We start from the raw sequence: 23211 nt of genomic DNA, 5'->3' as shown, positions 1-23211 counted from the left end.
GATGATATGATGATCTCGCGAACTTGGGACCTGTCAGTTGATCTGTCGACACCAAATACCATCATGGCGGCGATGAGGGCTAATATCCTATATTAAAACATCCACTCTCTCACAAAGATCAGCTAAGTAAACATAATAATAAATAATAATATAGATCTATATCACATTTTACTGTCTCATTGTTCACTCAAGGTGGCAATGAAGTTTCCAACTTTGCGAAAACCTGCAGCAACATATCGATTTTCTATGAAATGATACCCATGTGTCCTATGAGACCAGATCCAGATAGTTTCCACCGCCTTACATTACTGATGAACATTAGTTCTTTCTTTGTGAACATTCATTGTTTCAACAAATATTCATCGAACCAAGCAATTGCTTGGGAAAATGCTTGTTCTTTAGCAAATTTCTGTACCTTCACAGCTGGATCGCCTCGAATTCCAAAGCCATGCTCAACTCCAGAAAAGAGGTTTATCTGGAAGGGCTGCCCTGTTTTGATGAGGATTTTTTCCGATTCGTGTCTCATCGCGGTAGTAAATATAGAATCGGTTTCAGCTGCCGCAATGGACAAAGGTCCCGATAAAGCAGCCAATTCGCTTTCCTCGACGAAGCTTGGGTGAGCAATAAAAGCGACATCAATACCGCTCTTGAAATGTCGTAATACATACTAGTTTGAGAAATTAATTAGGTAGGTACACGCAAATGCGCATATCGAGTTAGTTTTACCTTGGCACCAAAGCAATATCCAACACCTCCAATCCGATGTATTCCCAACTGCCTCAATGCTCTGATTCCAGCAACGATAATAGGGTCAACGTGCTCGGTAGTATGCGGATTATTGCCATTAGAGCCCTTGGTAAGCCAACTCATTAGGTCGATGGTCGGAAACTTGTTCAACGGTACTGCATCTCCATTGAATACGTCTGGGATAAGCGTGGTGTATCCTTTGGCGGCAAAACCGTCCGCCAGGAGTTGGCTATTCGGATATATACCCATTGCCTCCGGAGCAAATAAAATGCCAATCCCTTTGTTCGGAGCCTCTTCCGGCGCAGTTGAAAGATAGGCATCGAACCCCCCTTCGAGTTTGACCAGTTTTCCCATTGGAGTACCTCTAGAAATGCACGTCAGGCAAAGATTGTATCAATTTGAATTTATGATTAGAAGATAATATCGGAGGCGATGAATGGAAAGAATACATACTCGTGGAGAGTACCAATGGTACAGCAGCTTTTTGGATGGTTTGATGCCATGTTAATAGATGAATATTTGAAGTTGATATGCAAGGAATTGGAAGACAAAGTACGGAATAGCGATGGAAAGCGAATAAGAAGATGTGAAGAATATATACTCGTTAGACCTGCTCTGTTACGTAACGAAACATTTTTGTAAGCTTTCTCCTGTGAATTATAAAGGGAATGCCACTAAAAATCTATTTGACAGCAGAAGTTCCGATAAGGGAAAAAACTGTATGGGCTGTTTCAATGGAGAAGAGCTTATGATAACCCCACCTCCCTTGCTGTTGACCTTTTACTGTAGGAGGCTAAATCAGGTTGGCTGACTGCTTCATAGCCCTAGTGATTGTAAAGCAGAGACAAGGTGGTTGGCAAGGGCTCAAATTATGAAAGTTACATGATCCCAGGTCGTCCTGAGCATACACCCGCTGGCTAATGGCGCAAAAGCTCGAGCAGCAAATGACGAGAATTACCCCGCTTCTTAGTTCCAAAGGCTCAAAATGTAGCTATGCACCAACCTCTTTTCATTCTTGTCAAACAGTCTAGTTAGTCTGCATTCATTTTGCTTCCATCAATGTTTACTGCCAGCATCCACAGCACCGCCTTCATCCTTATCAGGGATAGGTAGTGGTCTACCCTGCTGCATATTCGGCCTGCTGGATCGTACGTGAACACGCTGCTCAAGTCCGCACCGAACCGCCGCATTTTAGCGCGATCTCGACAAGCCGAAATGCAATATTATGCCAATCGTAGAAAGCAGCTTCACATAGGCTTTTATTTACCCGATTTAAATGCAATTCCAACATTTTTGTCCCTAATGTCGGTATTTCTGGAGGCTTCATACGGTAGATTCCAAAAGAAGAACTGAAAATGGGGAAATGGTCTAAGACTTAGATGTATTATGCTCAAGCTGTTATCCATGGAAGCTCGTTACATTAATTGAGAGATGGTGCTGACGCGTTCGGCACCGATAGATATTCTACTTGACAAGAGTAAACCACCCTTTAGCAACGAACGTAATTAGATTTAGTTAAACCAATACCATGAGTGAAAGAATATTCGCGTATCAGAACGATACCCTCTGCCTTGATTGAAAGGCAAAATGCATTTAGCTGCTTTGCACCAAAAGCATTATCTCTTGCTTTTCAAGAAGTGACATATATGCACCTTGAAAATAAAGATTAACGTCTGCATTGTCATTGATGAAAAGACTGACTTACCAGCTGCCAACCATCGATGGTTAAGAAGACGCAAGGTATTCTTTAGTATCGTTATTCTCTCGCTGACAGATTTTTGCAATGTCGAGCATTGCAGCTGTGAATAAATGCAAGTTGCTTTGTAAAGGAAATGTAACAAGAAAGGAGATACTCGTTCGCATTTTTGTCCACCCATTTCTGTCAAGAAATTTGATATCCACTCTATTGCGGCGTTAAGAGAAGATTCAGCTTCTACCGACATAGGCTGCATAATGGGATTTTCTCCGTCTAGCAATACGCCAGGGTAGTCCAGTAGAAGTATTCCGCTGGAAGAGATTAAACATGGCGAAAATTAAACTGTGGAAAATGTATCTCTTACCTGAAACACACCGCCATCTGAGTGCAAAATGCCCACTGTCTCATCGTGCCCTCCACAAAAGAAAGGTTGACAAGAGCCATAAGAGTGCGCCGTAGTTGAGTTGGTTCAGTATCAGGTTCCCTTGCGACGGAATATAATGCCTGGCTTAATAAATGAGCGGTTTGCGCAAACCGAGCGAAACGACCTATATATGAGCCCGACGATGAGCCAATTGTCAAAGAGTTTTCCGATCGTGATAACTGAAAGATTTGTGATTAGTACTACATTTGCATTTTCTAGATTAGAAACATACTCCTGTGTCCCACTCTTGGTCATCGCTAGGAAGATAGCTGTCTGGTGTTGGATCTGGAGTGATCAGATGTCGACCAGGGTTACAGAGATTGAGGTATCTTGTCCTTTGTTTTAGCAAAAGTAGCGACATTGTGTCTATTTCAAAGGTTCCTTACCGGTCTAATATTATAATGGACCACCATACTCGGCGCTGTTCTTCTACTTCATTCCATGGGAGCTTGTCTAATATTTGTGAAGTGATGCTTTTTTCGATATCGAGTGCCGCCGCATACCTAGCGCATTGTCCAACGGATAAAAAAGCAGCCGGATATATGGCATGTCCCAGTTCGTAAATCGCAATAAGAACACCGGCTTGTAAAACTATAACCGATAGTATTCCTGACGACTCCATTTCAAAATGGAATTGTTTTGCTGTTCGATATAGCACTGTTTTTGCCGTGGTGGTAAGAGCAGAGCTTAGTTTCATACATATGACCAGCAGACATAGTTCCGACCTTCTATGGGTTAGATAGTTGGGCAGATTTGAAGAGAATTGTTTTTTCGACAAAATTGGCATCCACGTGTGAATGGAATCAAAATAGGTATTGGCGATGTTCTGAATGTCGACTATGGTACCAACATAGTCAGCAACCATTTTTGGAATCGCTACATCCACTTTGGGGGTTTCTAATTGTAGATGATAGAAAAAGTCGGGGTCCAGAAAGCGTGATGCAAGAATATCTGAGATATTGGCATCCGAGATTCCATAGCGCCCTGGCCTTGATCTCTCAGTTGGTGTATGAAAAGGCATATTGGTTCCAACAGGCATCGATATATCTCCCTCAGGGTTTGCCATCTGACGCGTTCGCTCTTTGCGGCGATAAGGGTAATCACACAGGATCTGCCTCCTGAATGATGCCAACATCGTTAGCGCTACTTCCTTGGTGAGAATATTCAGCCGAGTTGACATACTGCGCGCAAAGTGTACATCTAGGGTAAATTTTGTCGCAGCGCCTCTTCGAATGCCGGCAAGCGATGCAGGCATATGGCGAATGAGTGATATCCACACCACTCATCGGATTCATGCTGACTGATTGTAGTGATAACTGGCAGATGTGAGTAAATTACAAGACATTTGCGGGAGTTCGGCGCGGGTTTGTCGATAGAAATGACCGACATATGGACAAATATTATCAGCAGCAATTGCTTTTCTCTCTGGGGCAGCAATGACTAAAGATGGCCTAGGCACTTGAGGAGAAACTAGATTAGATCACTGAATCGTTGCGTTGGTAATAATTCCCGTTACAAAGCTGCCAACGTTTTCTTTAGCGCAGAAGCCACCCGGGAGCTGCGGATCTAGAGGTCGTTGGCAGTACATGTACCTAACGCATCATAGAAAGATGTAGCAGAAAAATGTATCGAAATGTTTAGATAATTCGGGTTATGTCCGCAATGTAAGTCCGCACCGAAAGCCACCCACTAAGCGTAGCCAAACTCCACGCATACCGTACCTTGATGAAGATTATGTACGTACTAAGTATGCAACAGCGGTTGGTGGCTCCACCGAGTAGCTGTTGCGTATACGAGCCACCTGTTCTGTATTACTATGATATATCATAATAGTCGGTTTTGAGACTTTTGGACCAGATTGCGAAACCATTTAGAGAAGGAAAGATGAGCCAGGTAGAATTGGTTCGACAACAGCTAGATCATCCCAACACACTCACACTAAGCCAACGTAATGCTTGGGTAGAATGACGGACTAGAGATAGGCATGGTTTCGTATGTAGGCATGACAAACTAAGCTGTTGCTCAAAGATAAAGGTTAGTCCCTGACTTGTATCATAGGTAGGCCCCATAGCAATAGTCAACTTCTTGTTTTAGGCAATGGCGAGCATGCTCACAAATTGCGACGAGCTGTAACACAATGGACTTTGTTGCCAAGTCTGTTAGTTAATGTATGTATATTTATATATATATATATGCGCACATACAGGTGAAAATGCTGTGCAGATATTCTTGTGTTTAGATCCGCTTCTTAACGAGATGTTTTCATTTCTACAGTGAACCACTGAAGAATTGTGGAACGAACTGAAAGAAGGGCAGTAATACCTGTTGTCACTTCTTCATTGCTAAGCATCGCACTGCCCCCTTCTACACGAGCATGTTTGGCTAGTAAGAGTATCAACATAGACTCTCACTCACCAGTTAGAACACATACATTACATTTACCTGGGAGCAGGACCCAGTTGGACAACATCCCCGTGTCCATTTGGACACGCTTGAACTACACCAAGGTCATCGCTGGGAACGCCTCAATATACCACGATATAAAGAAACTCTGTTTGATCAAGAAAATACAATTAATCACTTTAATTTGAATGTAAAAATACACGAGGTTTCCCATTTTCCAGAGTAGACCCTTTAACTGAATAGGGGCTTTGGCCCCTACTAGACATACTGTCCTGATAAAAGATAAACGAGTCAAATGATGCCGTTAATTCTTGTCTCCATCCTTAAAGCAGAGAATAGGTAGAGTCAAAATAGAAACGATCCAGAATTAAAAGAATTGCATTTGCCATGATCTCCTGCATTTTTAATACTTATTACTGTCGAGTATTTGCTGATCCTTTCTTTCATTAAGTGAATGAATGGGACATGTGACACACTATTAATTAGTATTATAGCGGGGGATTTCAATCTCTGAAACGATGCTTCATATACAGCTGGATCAATATTCGAATGATAGTGCTGCCTGAACTAGATCATAAGAGACAAGCCATGAGAGAGAAACAGCTTGGTGGCAGGAAATTTCCGCCGGATTCTAGTGGTAGGTTGTACCTCTGCCACACTTATACGGGTGTGAGATATGCTTATGGTTTATAATAGCTAGAGTATTTTTGTGTGAATTTCTTGAATACATAAAATAGGTAAATAAATAGAGGATCCACTTAAATCGCATGTCACTTCATTCATTACTTTTGTGAAGCCTTCTGGTTATACTAGAAATGACTTTGCTGCTGGTCAGATGGGGTTTAATACTGAAAACTAGTCCCACAAACTTGTCTAGGTTTGAGTACGAGGGAATCTGAATAGGGGAGTGATTAATAATTAACAAGCGTCTGATTATCCGAGTGATATTGAATGCTTGCCGAGCCATGGATAAGATATAGGACTATCGCCGTAATATTACAAAGACAAGGTACGTCTGTCTTTGTATGTTGAATCCCGATTAATTCTGTCAAAATCTCTATCTTATTTGGATCATATGATGATCATGTATTATTTTCCAAGATCAGAGTCTACCATACTTGGTTTATCAATGTTTTTTTTTATTTACAGAGACCAAGTAGTCAACTTTCTTATATACATTCCATATAGCCGCAGTGAAATACCCTCTACATCAGCTTAAATCCTTGTAAGCAGATTATCGGCAAATGTCCAGTTTTTGGATCCATCCCAGTTGATTGACCACGTCATCAAGCCCTTAAGAGCGCCGTTATAGTGATCCCATGCCTGGCCTACCAAGCTTGGGGTCATATAGCCACCACCAGCGCCAGATTGCGCAGGTAATCCAGGAACTTGCATGCTGTAAGGAACCTTAATTGTGGTGCCTTGGATAGTGATGCCATTGTTTAAGCAGTCAGTTTGTGCGATGAAACCTTGAACGGTGCCGGCCGCATATGAATCGCCGGAGCAACCATACATGTCGCCGTTGTAGTATTGCATGTTCAGCCACCACAACCGGCCATTGTCGACGTATTTCTTGATAATTGGGAGATAAGAACCCCAGATGGATCCGTACACAATACTACCACCTGTCACATACGCCGTCTCTGGTGCCATTGTCAAGCCGAAGTTGGAAGGCATCTGTGCAAGGACACCATCAATGATGCGAATCAAGTTGGCCTGTGACGTTGACAGGGTGCCGATGCTGCCGCTTCCAACCAATCCCGTCTCAATATCGATGTCAATGCCGTCAAAATTGTACTGCTTCAAGATTGGGACGATAGTCGAGATGAACTTGTCGGCGACAGTACTAGAACTGAGGTCGATGCCAGCAGTAGCACCTCCAATGGACATGAGGATAGTGGCACCAGCTGCTTTGGCCTGGCACATTTCGGCTGGTGTCGCAACTTTAACAGTAGCATCCATGCCGTCTTCCCACAATGCGGTACCATCTGAGAGGATGACTGGGAAAGCGGCGTTAATCACGTTGTAGCCATTTTGTGCGATCACAGGGTTTTCGATAGGTGTCCATCCAAATGGGGGGTGAACGCCATTACTTGATCCATCCCAATTCTCCCAGTATCCTTGAAGAACCTTGCCCGCCGGCTTTCCCTTAGTTGCACATGTCTGTGCGGAAGCAGTGCCGAATAATGCCGATGCGATGACCGGCAAAAGCAGAAAGCTTGCGTCCAGGAGTCGTGTCATGGTCAAAATATTTGATTGAGTTGACGATAAGTGATCAAAATAATTACTCAACCAAAGCGTGAGAACGAAGTGATTCTTTGGATTTGGCTGCACAATGGATGAAGGGGGCCCTTGTGGTGCTTTTATAGAAAGTAAGCTCCTGATATCTTTTTCCCTTTAGGTTTTACCATCCCTGGATGCATACAAATTTAGAAGGTAGTATTACTCCCACTAACTTTAGCCTTCGTTTGAGTTACAGCAGATTCATGTGGAATACAGGATGTTCAAATCATCAGATACCGCAATGTGAAGTACATTATCCCAAGGCCCACAAAATTTGAACGATGTTGAGCATAATACAGCCCGCAGCTACCTTGGTTCGGCCCTACGTTGGTGAAGTGTCTTATCGGCGAGGCGTAGCCTTGTAGTCACGCCCAAGATAGCCCTGCATGCCGCGTGATACTGGCTGCTGCCTCTATTCAGCGTACTCATTTTTCGGGAAAAGTGCATTCCCCGCGTTTTAGCTTATGAGGTATTTGGCTATGGTAATCTGTGAAAATAAATAGGAAGGTGAGGCGGAATCACGCGCCCACGATTAAACGTAACGTAGGATCTTCACAGCGTATCTAGACAGACTTTTGGCAGCGTAGTCAAGGCAAGTGTGTTGGATGTCTGAAGAAGGAAGTTCGAGTTATAGGCGCTGATAATGATCAGCAGGGGCCCAGCTTACGTACGTATATAGGAAATTTAGATCACGTTGCAGCAAACGTACGAAACACGTCCCTAAAGCATGGGTTACATTGCTTGGCAAGGCATGTAACATCAGTACAGAACCACGATGAGTTCTACCACCTGGTACTAGAGATAGTGCGGAGCATCGGTCGATCGTGAGTACTCGCGCCAGACCATCAACATTCCCGTTGTAGATTGCGGAGTACAAGTACTATCCTTGCAATGTTTGTCTCGAAATTACGGGCCTTGTGACTCCTAGCTGCTAGGCCTGTGCTGTGGCCTTCCATATTTGGCGCTCCTGCCCGGGGCCCCCACCAGTGGCCAAGGTCCTGACTTTCGTCAAATACTCCTATCTTAAATTCTCCGTCGAGACAGATAGGTTCTCTTCCTCTAAGCAGTCTGGTTCGATAAGAGGCGAACGTTACTCTGATAAAACTTACGCGAACGCCTTAAGCCAATCTCGTTTGGATCTTACCTGCTGTCACCGATCTGTCTAACAACGGAGATGCAAGGTACCTATACAAATAGTAAAACTATGAGTTGCAAATGAGAGTTTACCACCACCGTCACGTTGAAACCCAAAATCTCGCAAAATAGAGTTCCAAAGTCATCCAAAAAAAAACCTATATCATGATGTATAAAATAAAAGATAGTGTGTCTCATAAGTAGATATCTAGGTAGTAGTGAAGGAGATACCAGTAATACATCTTATCTATTCACATTCTCAGTGGATATGAATGATAATATTGGCCAATTGACCTCTACCACGATATACCTACTTATTCATGGCACTTGGGTATCTATCCAACCTAACCATATCATGTACTTACCCTTTAGTGACCAATGATCTTGAAATCTTGTTTGTTGATTTGTTGATGACCTGAAATTGCAATGCAGTGTTTCTGCTCCAGCTCCTGTCAACTAAGCGACGTACTGTCTACCAATGATGATGTGTGACAAGTCATGGGATGTGAACTGCCCGCACTTTCGGATAATTATACGCATAGACACTATGCATCATGTGGCAATAAGCAGTAACTTGTTAGACCCATTTCGGCACGCGGCCGACTCCCGCAATCTACGAAAGGCTCACTTGCAATCCAGTTTCTCCCGTTAAGGTTACAATTATCTATAGAGAATCTCTTGTTTTTCGATAGAGCGATAAGATTCTGACTGCTACCTGGGTATAGATTCACATTGCCTGCTCGTCAACACATGTTTATTGTTAATCAGCCAACGACATTGCAGCGTCTGGAACCAGAGCTGGCATCCATGTCCGTTGCGCAAAATTGATCATAAAGCCTTGTAAAGATCTCAAAATGCGCCGACATCTTGTTCATACAACAATTTTTTCTTTCTTTTTGGCGTAACAGCTTCAACGGCTGAAGAAGCAGGAATATCTCATTCCATGTGACGCTGCATACCGTGTATCTCGTCGCCTCCACACCCGAATAATGCATGGAAAGGGCAACGTAATTTATAATGTAGCTATACATCGTATCGGCTCATTCCTCTTATCTCATATAGGTCTTGCTTGCTACCCTTGTGGCCTCCATATCCGCTGACCTTCTTCCACGACTATTCCTGCCCCTGGAAGAATTTCTCTCAACATTTCGTTGGCCCCTTTACTTGCATCCCGTGCCTTTTCCCAATGCCGGGGATATCCCAAGCTGACCTCTTCATACCTTACCCCTTCTTTGACATCTGTCCGTCGAACATGCAAATGCCCCGAGACTACCACCAATGCCCCTCCATAGTGTGCTCCAAAACGCCCGACCTCTGTCCAATCCTGAGTTCTTTTAGTTCCACACCATAGAGAAAACCGAGGGACTTTTGGAATGAAGACTAAATCTTCTCGTAGAGGCCAGTGGTTGACAATCACAAATTTCGAATTCGGATACCTGGAGGCGTAGTCGGAAAATTTGAGCTCCCATTTGTCGCACAGTTTCATACACCATTCGTCCCGCGAGCCATATGGATCTGGATGCAGCACGGCCTCGTCTGTTGCCCAAATGTTCTCTTCCATCGCCCAGTCCAACGCTTTCTCTCTGGAGACCTCCGCCGGGCGAAACGAATAGTCGTATAACGTGAATACTAGCGCAATCACCACATCAACGCCATCCGGCCCTGGCCAGAGCATCCAATCATCCTCTGGTGTGAGAACACCGTGCTGCCGCGCCAGCTCCACCAAGGCATTGTATTTTGCTTCACCTTTCAGTTGATCGGCAGGGTGCTTGGCCACGGAAGACGAGATACTGTAGAGCTCATGGTTTCCTGGGACCCAGAATACGTGCGTGAAGCAGGCTTTGGCGCGCTCAAAGGCAGCCGTAAGGTGCGTAGCTGATTCGCCAATGTCACCTGCAAGAATAAGACCACTACCGAGTGGTTTTGGCTGCAGAAGATTCCATGTTGAGGCATTCAGGGGATACGCAAGATGCAAATCGGAGATGGCATAAAGCTTCGCCATGATTACTTGATGCTGGAGATGAGAGAGAGATAAGCGGAGTGGGGTTAGGCAGTCAGCCTTTATAACACGTTTGATCAAAGGAACCGCTTACCTAACGTGAGACACGGCTGCAGAATTATGACATCAAAAAAAGTATTATGTACTTACTGAAGATACCTTTGCGTAACCTGCAAGCATTTCAGTGCTGCGTCTCCTTATCATTGGCTGTAATTTGCCTTCCAAGGTTGCAAATTGACATTAAAGGTCGTGTACACCTCAGCCATTTGCGCCTACCAGCGACCCACTCACTGTCGTATTTAACAGCAGGAGCTACTAGGTACATACTGAAGAGGTACGAAGCCGCTTTGTGCGGGGAGAACAGCGGCGGCTAGCAATCCAATACAAATGTAATGACTAGTTGGGCCGCTATTGAAACAAAATTACTCGTAGCAAAATGGCCAAGAAAGCAGAGCAATTATTATTCAAGCTTGTTTTGTTCTGTTGCTTTTTATTATGCCGTTGGAGTATTGTCCATATGGGTTGTTATAGCCGTTTGTTTTGGTATGTGCCTAGACGAAATCGGAATCATCGATAAGGCGCATAAAAGTATCCATACATAGGTCCTTCCTTAACTTTTATTCTACCGCTCTAGGTGGAGATGATCCCCAAAGGCCTAACTTTAAAACAAAGTTGTAGGCGGTGATTAGCCCAATCGTGCGTACTCAAAGCTTAATAGGAGCCACGCTATCACTCCATTAAGTACTAGTATGGACTCTATTATTGAAGACAGGCCTACTACGTACCGCGCACAATAGCCAAGAGTTCTATCCTTCGCTTTTATCTCCAGTCGAAGATCTATCGTATCCCGTCGTATATAACCCTAGATGCGTGCATATTAATAGGTACTGCTCGGTGAGAGATTTGGCAAGGATATTTGGCGTAACGTTTTCCACTCCGAGTTTCAGGTTCATCCCCGCAGATCTTTCTGGATGTTCGATGATCCAACGAACGTAATACCCCATATCATCCAAACAGGTCAATGGGAAGCCACCATCGTTCACAGGGAAGCGAAAATTGTAAACACCATTCTCGCCCTTGGTTGGCCTCATTAAACCCCAAAGTTGCTCAAGATACGGGCTTGTGGCAAGAATTGTCCATATCATAGGCGATGGCGGCAGCGCGGATATCCACTGTTCAACATGACCCTTGCCATAATAATGAACGGATCGAAAAGAGTCATCGTACTTGGTTTCCAAAAAAAAGTTGTCAAGGGACGACCATATATAGTGCTTAACACCACTCTGTACTGCAATTTCGAAGATTTCATCCTTAATACCCAGGGCCCAACTATTGAGATTGACAAACGCATAGTCAATTCCGTGGAATGCTCTTTTCAGGTAAGGAACAGAGTCCACGGCACCCAGAGAGAAGTTCACGTTTGGAAGCTCTGAGAGTTTTTTTGCGTTATTTGAGGTAACGTCTCTTGTGAGAACTCGAACTTGAAAGCCATTATTGGCCAACTCTGAACAAGTATCAGTAAATGATCTCATAAATGTCGCCATGAGTTGGAACACCTTCGACAATCGGTACCCCTTGAGCTCCAGTACCACCAATTATAAGGGCTGTTGGAGAAGTCATTTTTTCTTTCGCCTATAACTTTAGGGTGAACGCGAGTCATCGGGATTTTTGGCGTGTGGGTTTGGGCAATTCTTTGTGATTGATCGGTTGCTTTAAATTTGGGCGAAGTATCAGGTTTAAGTACTCAGGTTTGTCCGATGATTAATGGCAATTGCAATAGAGAGACTTCTAGCATTTGGTAGGCTGATTTGATGGTGTAGTTACAGTCAGGCATTATCCGTAGGTTCTGTGTAAGTGCGCAGCTTGAAAGCAGTCGCCGCCCGAAATCATAGGTAACTCGTCGTTTCACGCGGAGACATTGCGTCACAGGGTGACATGTGCGTATGCGAATTCCAAATCAGTCGACAGTCCAAAGTGTCAATGCGTGATGTGATGTGCGCAAACAAATTGTTTGTGGTAACATTGTTGCTAAACCAAGCACCATAAAACAACTTAGATAATTAGTTAGCCTTAATATCAGCTCACGGATGTCCATGGTAAACCGGCCACCACGCCATCAAGTGCATAACTGCCGAGCTTGTCTGCAAATGCACCTTAGTTACGCCCAGCGGACCAGGATATATCTATCCTGGTCCGCACGCTAAGATATGTATGTAAGCTGCGCCATGCCCTTCCAGCACATGTCGGGGACACGAGTAGCGACCGCCAAGAAAGAAATAAACAGCATAGAAAATACTATTCCCCACAGTATGTCTCTGGAGGAGAATAATTATAAATAACATTTGTATTGATAATGTAATTTGGTCTTTATTAACGACTAATTGCAATTACCTGGCTATCCTAATTTTAGCCTACTGGATAAAGGTACAGCTTACACCAGGGGATATTATTGTGGAAGTGTCGAGATAACCTATATTCTCGACTGAGCTTCTAATAGTAATATACTTCCATATCTAATACACGAAAATGGAATAGTGCTGGTACATTACTCTTTTCAAGGTCAACATCGGTTAGTTATGCCACCAATGCCCATCTGCCTTTGCACTACAGTAGGTGGCTTGATTGCCTCCCCTGTCACCACACACGCCAATTCCGCCATTGACGCCGTGTATCCGCGTAATTCGAACTACTTTCCAATATTTAGCTAAGAAAAGATGATCAAAGTAGATGAACTAGGTAATCTGTCATACGTAGCCCATTGAAGTACTTGCTATGTGTTACCAGCTATATGCTTTCCAAGCTACATGCTCCGAGTAGTCGATAAGAAAAGCTTCCCTCTCCGTTTCTGCCATCTATGCAATCATTATTCTGGTCTTAAAAATTAAATTATATCCATCTATTAAGTATTTTTGTAACTCTGCTCCAAATCATCTTTCAGCACTGGCTTTCCATGCTGATACAAGTCTTCTCCTCACCGACCCGTACAATGGTTTCATACATCCAGACGGGGAACCCCATGATTTCTTGAAAACGACTATTGAGACCACTAACACGGCCGAGAACGTCAAATATTTCATAGCAACTGCTAGGACAAACAAAAAAAACTTCCATCTACTATTACCTTCAATAGAACTCCAAGGAGGGCAACTATAGTGGCTGGGATCGAACTACGTTCGTTTCTCATGTCATACAAGACCAAAGAGTTGTCGAGGAAGGCAGTTGAAGTGCACAGATATTAAGAAATGGAGTCTCATGTGAAGAACGGCAATGCTGTTACTCCCAAGCACTGGAATGCGAGGTTGGTTTCCCAGCAAACTCGCCACCAGGTAGGTAGTTGAAAGGATTTTGTGGTCAGCTCATTCCAGGCCTCTCATTCACATTTACTTCTGGGTCGGTGCAATACCACCAAAGTCGTGTACCCTGGAATAAGAACCAATCAGTGTCCAGAATGCGCAGCCCGATATGACATACAATTAGATTACGTTACAACTTTACGGAGTACTGCAAGTGTCCAATCCACCGAGTGCGTGCCCCATTGAATCACACTGCGTAAAGTCCGGATATACGGATGCTACAGCCGGCTTCTCGAATGAGCAAGCCAATGCGGGAACGGAAATCGTCTAGCCAATGTTAGTCAGTCACCATTTGACAATTGACGAATGTGCTGAAAGCTTCAAGGAGCAGAAAGCTTGAGATGACAGAGTATACAGTCTGCATTTGCTGCTTTAAAGAAAGAACCACAAGTTTTAGATTTAAAATAACCCCTTATATTCAACTCGTGTTGTGCCGTAATAAGTGCGTCCTTACATCATTAGACCTATCATGATGCTTATTTCAAAATCATCGCTCGTATCGTACACCCTCGAGAATGAATCGTTCACCAAATACTGGCTCTATCCAACATCATTCTTCTCTAGCACTATCTAACCCATCACTGTAGCCAATTGACTAAAGAGACATTTTGGTACCTCGAAGTAATAGGTAAGTCTGAGACTTTCTATGTTGGCTATAAACTCTATTCTATTGTTCCTGCAGCGCCCTTGCGTAATGAATAACGTAATACTAGACTATAAGTATGAAGTCCTCTAAACGAGATGTTAAGTGATTTCCAAACGGCTATTAATGCGCGCCAGACGCATATCTTCGCAGCTTCGTTATGTGTATATGGAAGGTAAGTCACTAATAAAAAAAGCCTCTTAGTGACTATTCAACTAATCCTCTAATCATTTCAATTTTTTTTTATTAGTGATAACATCTTGTCTGAAGCAGGGGCACCCGGCTCGCGCGTGCTTCAGATGACTTGAAATGCGTTGTAAAGAATTAATATTCGGCGGTGGAAGCCTCTTACCGTGGAATTTCATTTCAAGCTGACTACAAACGAACTGATGTCGACTTGCCACTGTTGGCATTTTGAGGTGAGCCTAATTGGTGCGGACAAGGGTATCCTTGTCCGCAGCTAATTGTTAGCTCTTTGTCACTGACCTGAAGTTGGTTAAATGCGCGCCGCCTTGATAAGCAGCATATGGATTACTTCCATAGAAATGCATCGCAAATAGCTAACAATATGATGATGGTCTTGTCTGAACGTTTTTGGCAAATGTAAAGGCTGCATACATCCTGGCCATCATGCATCCTTCGAAAGAATCAACAGCCAACATTCTCTTTGCATCATTGAAATACTATTATTTAGATCATTATGTCTTTCAAGAACATGCTGTGACCGGTGCAAGCGAAAATCTGGGCAAGAGTATCTTACCTTTGCTACATGAGTCTGGACTAAAAATTACTGCGGTTAACCGCCATACCTCGGAGTCTACATTCCCTCAAACCGTTGATGTCCGACGAACGGATTACTCCTTTGAATCTCTGAAATCTGTTTTCCAAGGCCAGGATGCTGTTCTATGCCTCGTTTCTGCGGCCGATGTTAGGGCCTAAATACCCATGGCGGATGCTGCTGTTGCTGCTGGAGTTTAATGGTTCATTCCGTCCGAGTTTGGAAACGATACAACCAATCCTCGTGTTTTTTAAGTGCTTCCCCTGTTCCAGGAGAAAGTGAAAATAGTGGACCACTTGCGCTTAAGAGAAAAGAATGGACTGAGCTGGACGAGCTTGCATACGGGGTTCTTTCTTGATTTTGGCCTCACTTTTGATCTCCTCGGATTCGATATATGCCAGAAGACAGCAGCGGTATGGGATGACGGCAACAACGGGTCAAGTATGTCCACATTCAAGAGCATTGCGCAGGCAATAATACAAATCTTTACGGATCCAAAATCGCGAGAGGAAGCAAAAAATCAGTATATACGTATTGAAACAGTAACGACGACTCAAAACGAGATACTCCAAGCTTTAGAAAGAGTCAACGGGACCAAATTCCAAGTCACTCACATCGAAACCGCAGAGGCGAAGCGCTTGGGAGACCGGCATTTAGCATCAGGAGACAAGGATTTAGCGGGATTTTTTCTACTTCTCAAGTACGTGGCACTTGGGAAGAACGAATTCTTGGATTGGGAAAATAAAGCTGGACCTCACCGCCTAGCCCTCAAAGCTCAGCAGGAATCTGTCCTGGACGTTGTGGGTCGCATGCATCCAAAGGTCACTGGGGAGGTAGAGAGGGGTGAGCAGTAAAGGAGGTTCAAACATCCATCTTCCACTTCAAACGTTGTTCTACTTGCTTATGACCTTTTTTTTTAATAGACAGCATTTGTTGATTTGCAATTTCGATGCTATTGTCATTGAGAATATGCCGAAAGACGGAATTGAGTACTTATTTTAGAGTTGCATCTGGCCGACACTGACATCGTCATTTAATCGGACAAACTTTGGTGGCATGAAAAAGAGCTGTTGATTGGCATTGAGTCGTTACATAAGCCGAAATAAGTCACCAAACAGAATTGCTAAGCACTTCTGGAAGCAGCGACCTTCTCCGATTCTGCCTCAAAACTGCTTCCGCAACTACCGCCCCAATCTGAGCCTTCAGTGTCAATCTACACCAAACTAATTTTCCTGAATCCAAACCGAGCAAAAACTTAGACTTAAACTTCTATTCATAATGAATGCCTGCGCCTACTGCAAAAATGGAAAGCGGAAATGCGACAAAGCACGACCTTCTTGTTCCAACTGTATACGGTAGGTACCTCTCGGTTGAGATTCATGAACAGACGATGTAACTAAAAGCCATTTAGCCTCCATAGAACCTGTATCTACATAGAGGATGCGGTTCAGATCAATTTTCCCACTGGTCTACCAGGACAACAAGGCCCTGCTATCAGACCTGTTGCGATAGCCGAAGACATGCATGCATTTGAGCTCCCGGGATCACGCTTTGCTCGCTCTATCTCAGCTCTTGGATCAATAAACCAGATGCCGCTCCGGCAGCCCATAATAGATCTCACAGTAAGAGCTGAAGCACTGCAAATATTAGGATCATTAGACAAGATGAACGAAATAGCGGCACAATTCTTCGTTGGAACGCACCAAAGGATGTCAATACTATCCAAATCTAGGTTCTACAGGAGCCTTCAAACTATAAACGCCGAACCAAAAGCCGACTTCTTAACACTATGTTTATGCATGTTTCTAATCGAGCAAATTCCTTTGCACCAACCAATGAGCATGCAGTCGACCCCCTATGTTATTATTAAGAGTTTGCTTGGTATGCTCGAAGCGGCAGAACAAATATCACTGGATATCGTCCAAGCCAGAACACTTGTAACCTGCTACGAAATAGGTCATGGTCTTCATACAGCGGCCTGTATCTCAGTTGCTGCGTGTGCAAAAACGGCTCGAGCTCTGGGTCTCCATAAACAGATGTGCCGCAACTTAATTAACGAAATCGACGGGCTCGTCGCAGAGGAAGAAAAGAGAACATGGTGGGCGATAATGAACATGGACAGGTCTGTTGGGCTGTGTAGTGGCGACTTTTTATTTTCGACGGAGGACCCTGAGGGATTGGATCCGCTTCCAGTTGAAGATTTGCTATGGTCGCAGGATGGTGATCCAGTAGACTTGAGAGCCTCGATCCCCGGCGCACCCACGCTTGCCACACCTCCAACACAGTCCGTGGGGCAGATGGCTCGAGAGTGCCAGGTCTCTCACCTTGCCGGCCGGGTGATCCGACACACCACCAATCCCACATCTGATCCCAACTTCAATGCCGAGGAGGCGATACAGCTTGAACGTACATTACAGACTATTCTGTTGTTGCTGATTGATGAGGATCTGACTTTTGGAAGATATTGTGGGGCCCTTGGGATCTGTGACAGGTGCGTTATATCATCACTTCTTCTTATATTTTCCCACTGGCAACTGTTCTTTAACAAAGGTAGCGCACTTTTCACACTTTACGAATTTTTACTTAGCCACTGCGATGAACATGGGCCAGAAAAGGTCGGAATACTCGAGAGTATGCAAGAATTGTCAGAAAGAGCCGTCATGTTTGCAGAAGCTGGCTACGCCGATAAAGAAACATTTTATCTCGAGACTCTTTCACCTTTCCTCCCATACTGTCTTTATCAAGCTGGAATCGTGCAGTATAGGCTGTGGAACCAAAAGGGTGATTTAATTCACAAATCGCGACTTGATGCCCTCTCCAATCTTCTGAGAGGAAATGGCAAGCGATGGGCTGTTGCAGGTAAGCATCTTAATCATCTTCAGGCAGAAAATTGCTGATGTAAACAAGCAACATACTTGGATGTTTTGGAAAGATTGCAAGAATCCTGGCCACCTATAGTGACACCATCTGATTTGCTGAACTTTGGAGAACAGGCTTCAGTCCCATAGAGAGAAATCCAGACCATCTGAACATTATTGACAGTAGCCATGTGATAGCAATAATAGAAGGGCTAGTTAACGAGTATTTAAGCTTTACGTTTCCGGCTGGCTTATCCTACGCACATTTGTGTAAGAGTCATGTTTGAACAAAATTTCAAGGCGTTAACGCTTGCTTGCCTTCTACATACATATTAATATCTTGAACGATTGTAAAGTAGCTTGGCCTGAACTCTTCTCCATAAATCCAAGTGAAATTTGGAAAATTAATGTTAACAGACCTAGCCGCTCTTCCCCTGATGATCAACAGATAATCGTGTCTATTGCAATGACGCTAGGTTTACCAAGTTTTGACACATGTTTCTCTGTGCACCTTCCATATTCTGTTTCACAAATGGCATAAGCCAACTGGAACATTCCAAAACCACATTCTGGAATAAAATCCAGCTGTCGCCACCTACACTACCTCCATTGTTTGTATCACACATAGAGCCTTGGCTGTTCACCTTGTTTACGCTATATGTTGCCGCTACAACTACTCCCGCAGACGCAACTGCACGAGATTTGAGACCATCTACTGTATTCTGGAAGGTAACAATAATAGTCGTGGGGTATTTGCCCCAGTACCCAATTCCCGGGTTTATCATGATCTTTTCTATTACTTTATGTACCTTAACTGGATCGTCAAGATTGTCAAAATATGTATCAAAATCGGAAGCTTCAGTTGAACTAATCTCGCTGTATGAAGCTAGTTGCGGCTGAACCGTAAGAAGGCTTTCGTGAAGATGAAGGACATCTATAACGTTATTCGCCGAGATATTGGACGGAATTGGACATTCGGCATTGTATATGTGCGTGGTTCGTGCCATTTGGAGAGCGCTTTTTTGTAAGATGATTGGCAGAAGAGGGGCGTTGAAGGGATAAATTGAAGAGGAAGAAAATAGCGCTATAAATATAAGCAGCCAAGCAAGACGAACATATAGCCTAACTTTATTTGGCAGTTGCAGGGTTAATCAGCTCTTTTAGTGGTGAAGTGCCCTGGACAGGACTTTGTAGCAGAGAATCGGGGTGGTTGGAGGTGAATGGTTGCTAAATTCCGCCACTGTATGATAACTCATTGTCGCATAAGTGTGTGTTGGGTATCTTATCACTCTCATCGGTGTTTGACTAGACGGACATACACTGGATGCTCTCACAGTGTATACAGATTTGTAGTGATGTGCTAATGCGGACTCATAGATTGATCCTAGTGATTTGTATTGTTTTACCGTTCTGAAAAGATGCTACAGCCAGGATACTGTGGCGTAAGGTGATTCAGATATCCCGCGATCTTCTGCAAAAGAGCTGGACTTTCCCACATCGGTCGCCATCAATGAGTAGGCGTATGGATAGTACAATAGAAACAAATGGCTCCAGTATAATGAGATGATACTAGAGATGTGACCACTGTCGCTCTTGTGCAAATAAGTGAATACTGGCAAGCTACTTCATGCATCATCTTCGGTCCCTGACTATTGTGACCTCTGATGTTGTAGCCGACCTCTCATACCTGACATATTCCGCCCTTATACCTCCCCCTTGACTGTCTGTTATTATCACGCAATACATAATTGACTTTTTTCTCTTTGAGATGGGTTTCTTAGTGGTCCCAACCCATGGCAAGGACCTTGTCAGCGTGAGGATAGCCTGATTTGTAAAATACACCCGTGAGCATACCAGGGTCAACAGCCCTTTTCGGAATGCTATTTCCTGCTCATCTGGGAAACTATGGATCGAAATATTCCAATTGACTCTGATTTGCCGAGACCATGCTTTCTTTTGCCTGCATTATCTCTCTATGACTCTCGGTGGCTAAAAGTACGAATCTCCAATTGCCAAGTGAAGTAAGAAATCATCCCAATAACCGTAAATATTCCGGTCCAAGCCATCGCTGCTTTCCGAAGGATATTCAGTGTAAACTTATCTCTTGCTGCAGCCTCGTTGACATGTGGAAATGGTTCTCTCGGATTTGGTTTACCTAAGAATTTGCAGAGTGGCTCCCATCCTGATCCCAGCTCTACTTCAAGCAGGCGCTCCTTTGGAATTAAATTACGCACATACTCATTGTGCTGTTCAATCCAGAGTGGGTTGCATTTACGGCCTGTTCTTTCTTCAGCTCTGTAAAAAGATTAATCATTCTGCTCTTGCTAGGAGACTCGAGGGCATCTTACGCTTCAAAGAAACCTCGCGCAGTGTCAACAAACCATCGAATACCAGGTAGTGGCATGGTGATGTATCCCATAGCTTTACTTCCTGCATTATCAGCTACTGACTCGAAGCTCTTCCACCATGCTGCTGGGGGGCGTGTGACGAGCACGAATTTTGCATCTGGATATAACTCCGCAAGCTCTGGGAGGAAATCAATGGCGGTGACATCAGTTGCGCCTGCAAAACCTGAAAAAGCATCTTCAAGCCCTTTGAGTAACCGCGTGCGGTTCCCCTCACGCTTATCTTGGTATATCTGATTCCATTTTTTACAGTACGCTGGGAGATATCAACTACTGCGCGTAGAAATAATGGGACCACAAGCTTTACTTACAGTCTTCTCGATTAAAAAGCTGGGTAGCTGTATGATGTACTGGTCCGTCGAGCAGCCTCTCTAGAGCATAGGCATAGGATAGTGTCCCGGTCCTCGAGAACCCAGCATCTATTACCTCCAGCCTTCTTCCCTTATCCACCGGTACAGATGCTTCTTGTCCCATTATTGTTTCAGACTCTGAATAGTAACTGGGATAATGATCGGCATAGTACAAAATGAAAAGGCCTGTCCCCCTGTGTTAGATGTATAATGAACAAGGCGATTAAATCAGGGATGCATGTTATAGGATAGGAACAGTCACATCTGACGTAAGCTTACATGTACACAAACGTTTGAGTTTGAGATGGATAATACTAATTGTACCCGCACTCAGACAAAGAAACTAACCTAGATATTGGAAGCACACTGTAATTGTATAGAAATATTATGGTAACAAGGTGGAATCCTGTTATGTGAGTGATAATAGAGGCTACCCGATGCGGTCATGTAAGATCAGGCGTTGTTATTCTTTGCAAGAGAACACCATGTGACGATATTGAACCATGTCCATCATAATGGTGCGTGTAGTAGTGATCATCAATCAACCCCTTACTACTTCCACTTCTTCCAGGCAAATATCATCCCCACGCCAACAATTGATGCAGTTGTTAAGGTGAATTTTATCAGAGCCCTTCTTATCAACTGCCCAACCAGGGCATCTCTGATCTCCAAGTGGTCAGCGAAATTCGGATATGGTACGTCAGGCTTTGAAACTTCAAGAAAGTCGCAAACTTCATCCCATCCCAATCCCTCTTCTAACTTGATAATTCGTAGTCTTTCCTTTGGTATTAATGCCTTGACAAAGTTGTTGTAGTCGACGTAATTCTGACGTAATATCTTCACGTTGTCAGGATGGCCTCGTTTAGTTGTCCCACTAAATAAGTCGTATACTAGGCTGTTGAACCGCCAATGATGCCATAGACCTTCATCGAAATATCTCAGGATAGTCATGGGGGTAGATGTAAGATAATCATTCATGCCGCCCACTTGTTTGTTAAATGACCTGACCCATTTGTCCGGATCCCGCTCAGTTAAAAGAAACTTCACATTCGGATCACTCAGATATGCGCTCTGGATTTGCACAGGCATGTAACAGGGCACCTCGATGATCGAATCATACGCCTGAAACCATTTGTCGAATTCTGCTCGTCCATACGGCCTGACGCCAGAAAATCGGTTATTTTCCGCTAGTAATGCCTCTTGGAAGAAGACTTTATGGCTGTGGCCTTGGTTTTGTATGAATTCTGCAGCGTGATAAGGCTTATAACCAAGAATTTTGAAGGCTCGATATAATCCAAGTGTTCCGGTTCTATAAAGCCAATGACGAGTGTAAGCATTTGTAGGAGTAGTAAGTAAAGAGGATTAATTCGCACTTGCTGCATCCAAGGACAATAACTTTGATCTTGTTTTTATCGGATGGCTCAGGGAAATTATCGATTTTCCTCGCTTGCAGCATCTTTGCTTAAAGAGGGGGTACTTTGGGCAACATAAGATTCTATAACAAGAGGTGTCAGGAAGACGAAGTCATTCGAATGACGAATGTAGCATTATCTGACATCGAAGAATTTATCAGGTTACGAAACAAAAAAAAGATTGGATAGTTGGAAATCATCGTTGTGTTCATATAAGAAAATGCGATGCATTACGTCCATGGTATGCTAAGTCAGCCTGCAGAGCTGTTTTCCATTCTAGTAGTGGGTACGCGCGGCGATGGCCCCTGTAGATTAGGGCGCCCGCATTGACCTTCGCTATTATGTGCGCTATGTATGCCTAGAGACAAAAGTCTCGTCATCATTCCAATCATAATGCTCTTCAAAAGCATACACCTTTGAAGTCAAAGTTTACGGTACGCTAGGAAGGAGTGGCTGCTTATTTTAATGTTTCATAGTCCAAACGTTAGAGGTGGAAGTAAAGAGAGAATTGGAGAACGAGGCCTTACATACACCAACTTGATGGAGCCCATCTAGGTACATCACCTTCCATAGGCATCATATATATCTAATGTCTACTCATAATGAATAAGCTACCGTGTTTCCAACCCTTGAGATCAATGGAAGTTTGACTCATATGCCTGGACAACTCACTATCGGTATCGTTAGCCAAAGGTCAATTTTTTGTGTTAGTGAAACTACTCGCAT

At 43.8% G+C, this 23211-nt stretch overlaps 4 protein-coding genes across 4 annotated transcripts; 1 reads left to right on the top strand and 3 right to left on the bottom strand.

The window, feature by feature from the left end:
- Window positions 1-340: 340 nt before the first annotated feature.
- On the bottom strand, window positions 341-1101 carry Triagg1_1597 (uncharacterized protein; the record flags this gene model as incomplete). Its single annotated transcript, XM_062895684.1, has 2 exons — window positions 341-667; window positions 727-1101. 2 exons carry the CDS (start codon window positions 1099-1101, stop codon window positions 341-343), a joined length of 702 nt encoding a protein of 233 aa, XP_062759136.1.
- Window positions 1102-6485: 5384 nt separating this feature from the next.
- On the bottom strand, window positions 6486-7511 carry Triagg1_1596 (CAZyme family GH18; the record flags this gene model as incomplete). The annotated part of the gene is made up of 1 exon (XM_062895683.1): window positions 6486-7511. One exon carries the CDS (start codon window positions 7509-7511, stop codon window positions 6486-6488), a length of 1026 nt encoding a protein of 341 aa, XP_062759135.1.
- Window positions 7512-9759: 2248 nt separating this feature from the next.
- On the bottom strand, window positions 9760-10689 carry Triagg1_1595 (uncharacterized protein; the record flags this gene model as incomplete). The annotated part of the gene is made up of 1 exon (XM_062895682.1): window positions 9760-10689. The coding sequence occupies one exon, from the start codon at window positions 10687-10689 to the stop codon at window positions 9760-9762; it is 930 nt and encodes a 309-aa protein (XP_062759134.1).
- Window positions 10690-17496: 6807 nt separating this feature from the next.
- On the top strand, window positions 17497-18468 carry Triagg1_1594 (uncharacterized protein; the record flags this gene model as incomplete). Its single annotated transcript, XM_062895681.1, has 3 exons — window positions 17497-17951; window positions 18015-18319; window positions 18368-18468. 3 exons carry the CDS (start codon window positions 17497-17499, stop codon window positions 18466-18468), a joined length of 861 nt encoding a protein of 286 aa, XP_062759133.1.
- Between the last annotated feature and the right edge of the window lie 4743 nt (window positions 18469-23211).

The sequence above is a fragment of the Trichoderma aggressivum genome (genome assembly GCF_033847375.1).
Source record: "Trichoderma aggressivum f. europaeum strain CBS 100526 chromosome Unknown scaffold_004, whole genome shotgun sequence".
NCBI classification, from domain to species: Eukaryota; Fungi; Ascomycota; class Sordariomycetes; order Hypocreales; family Hypocreaceae; genus Trichoderma; species Trichoderma aggressivum.
The sequence above is the reverse complement of the archived record's forward strand: the minus strand, read 5'-3'. Positions and strand labels throughout refer to the sequence as shown.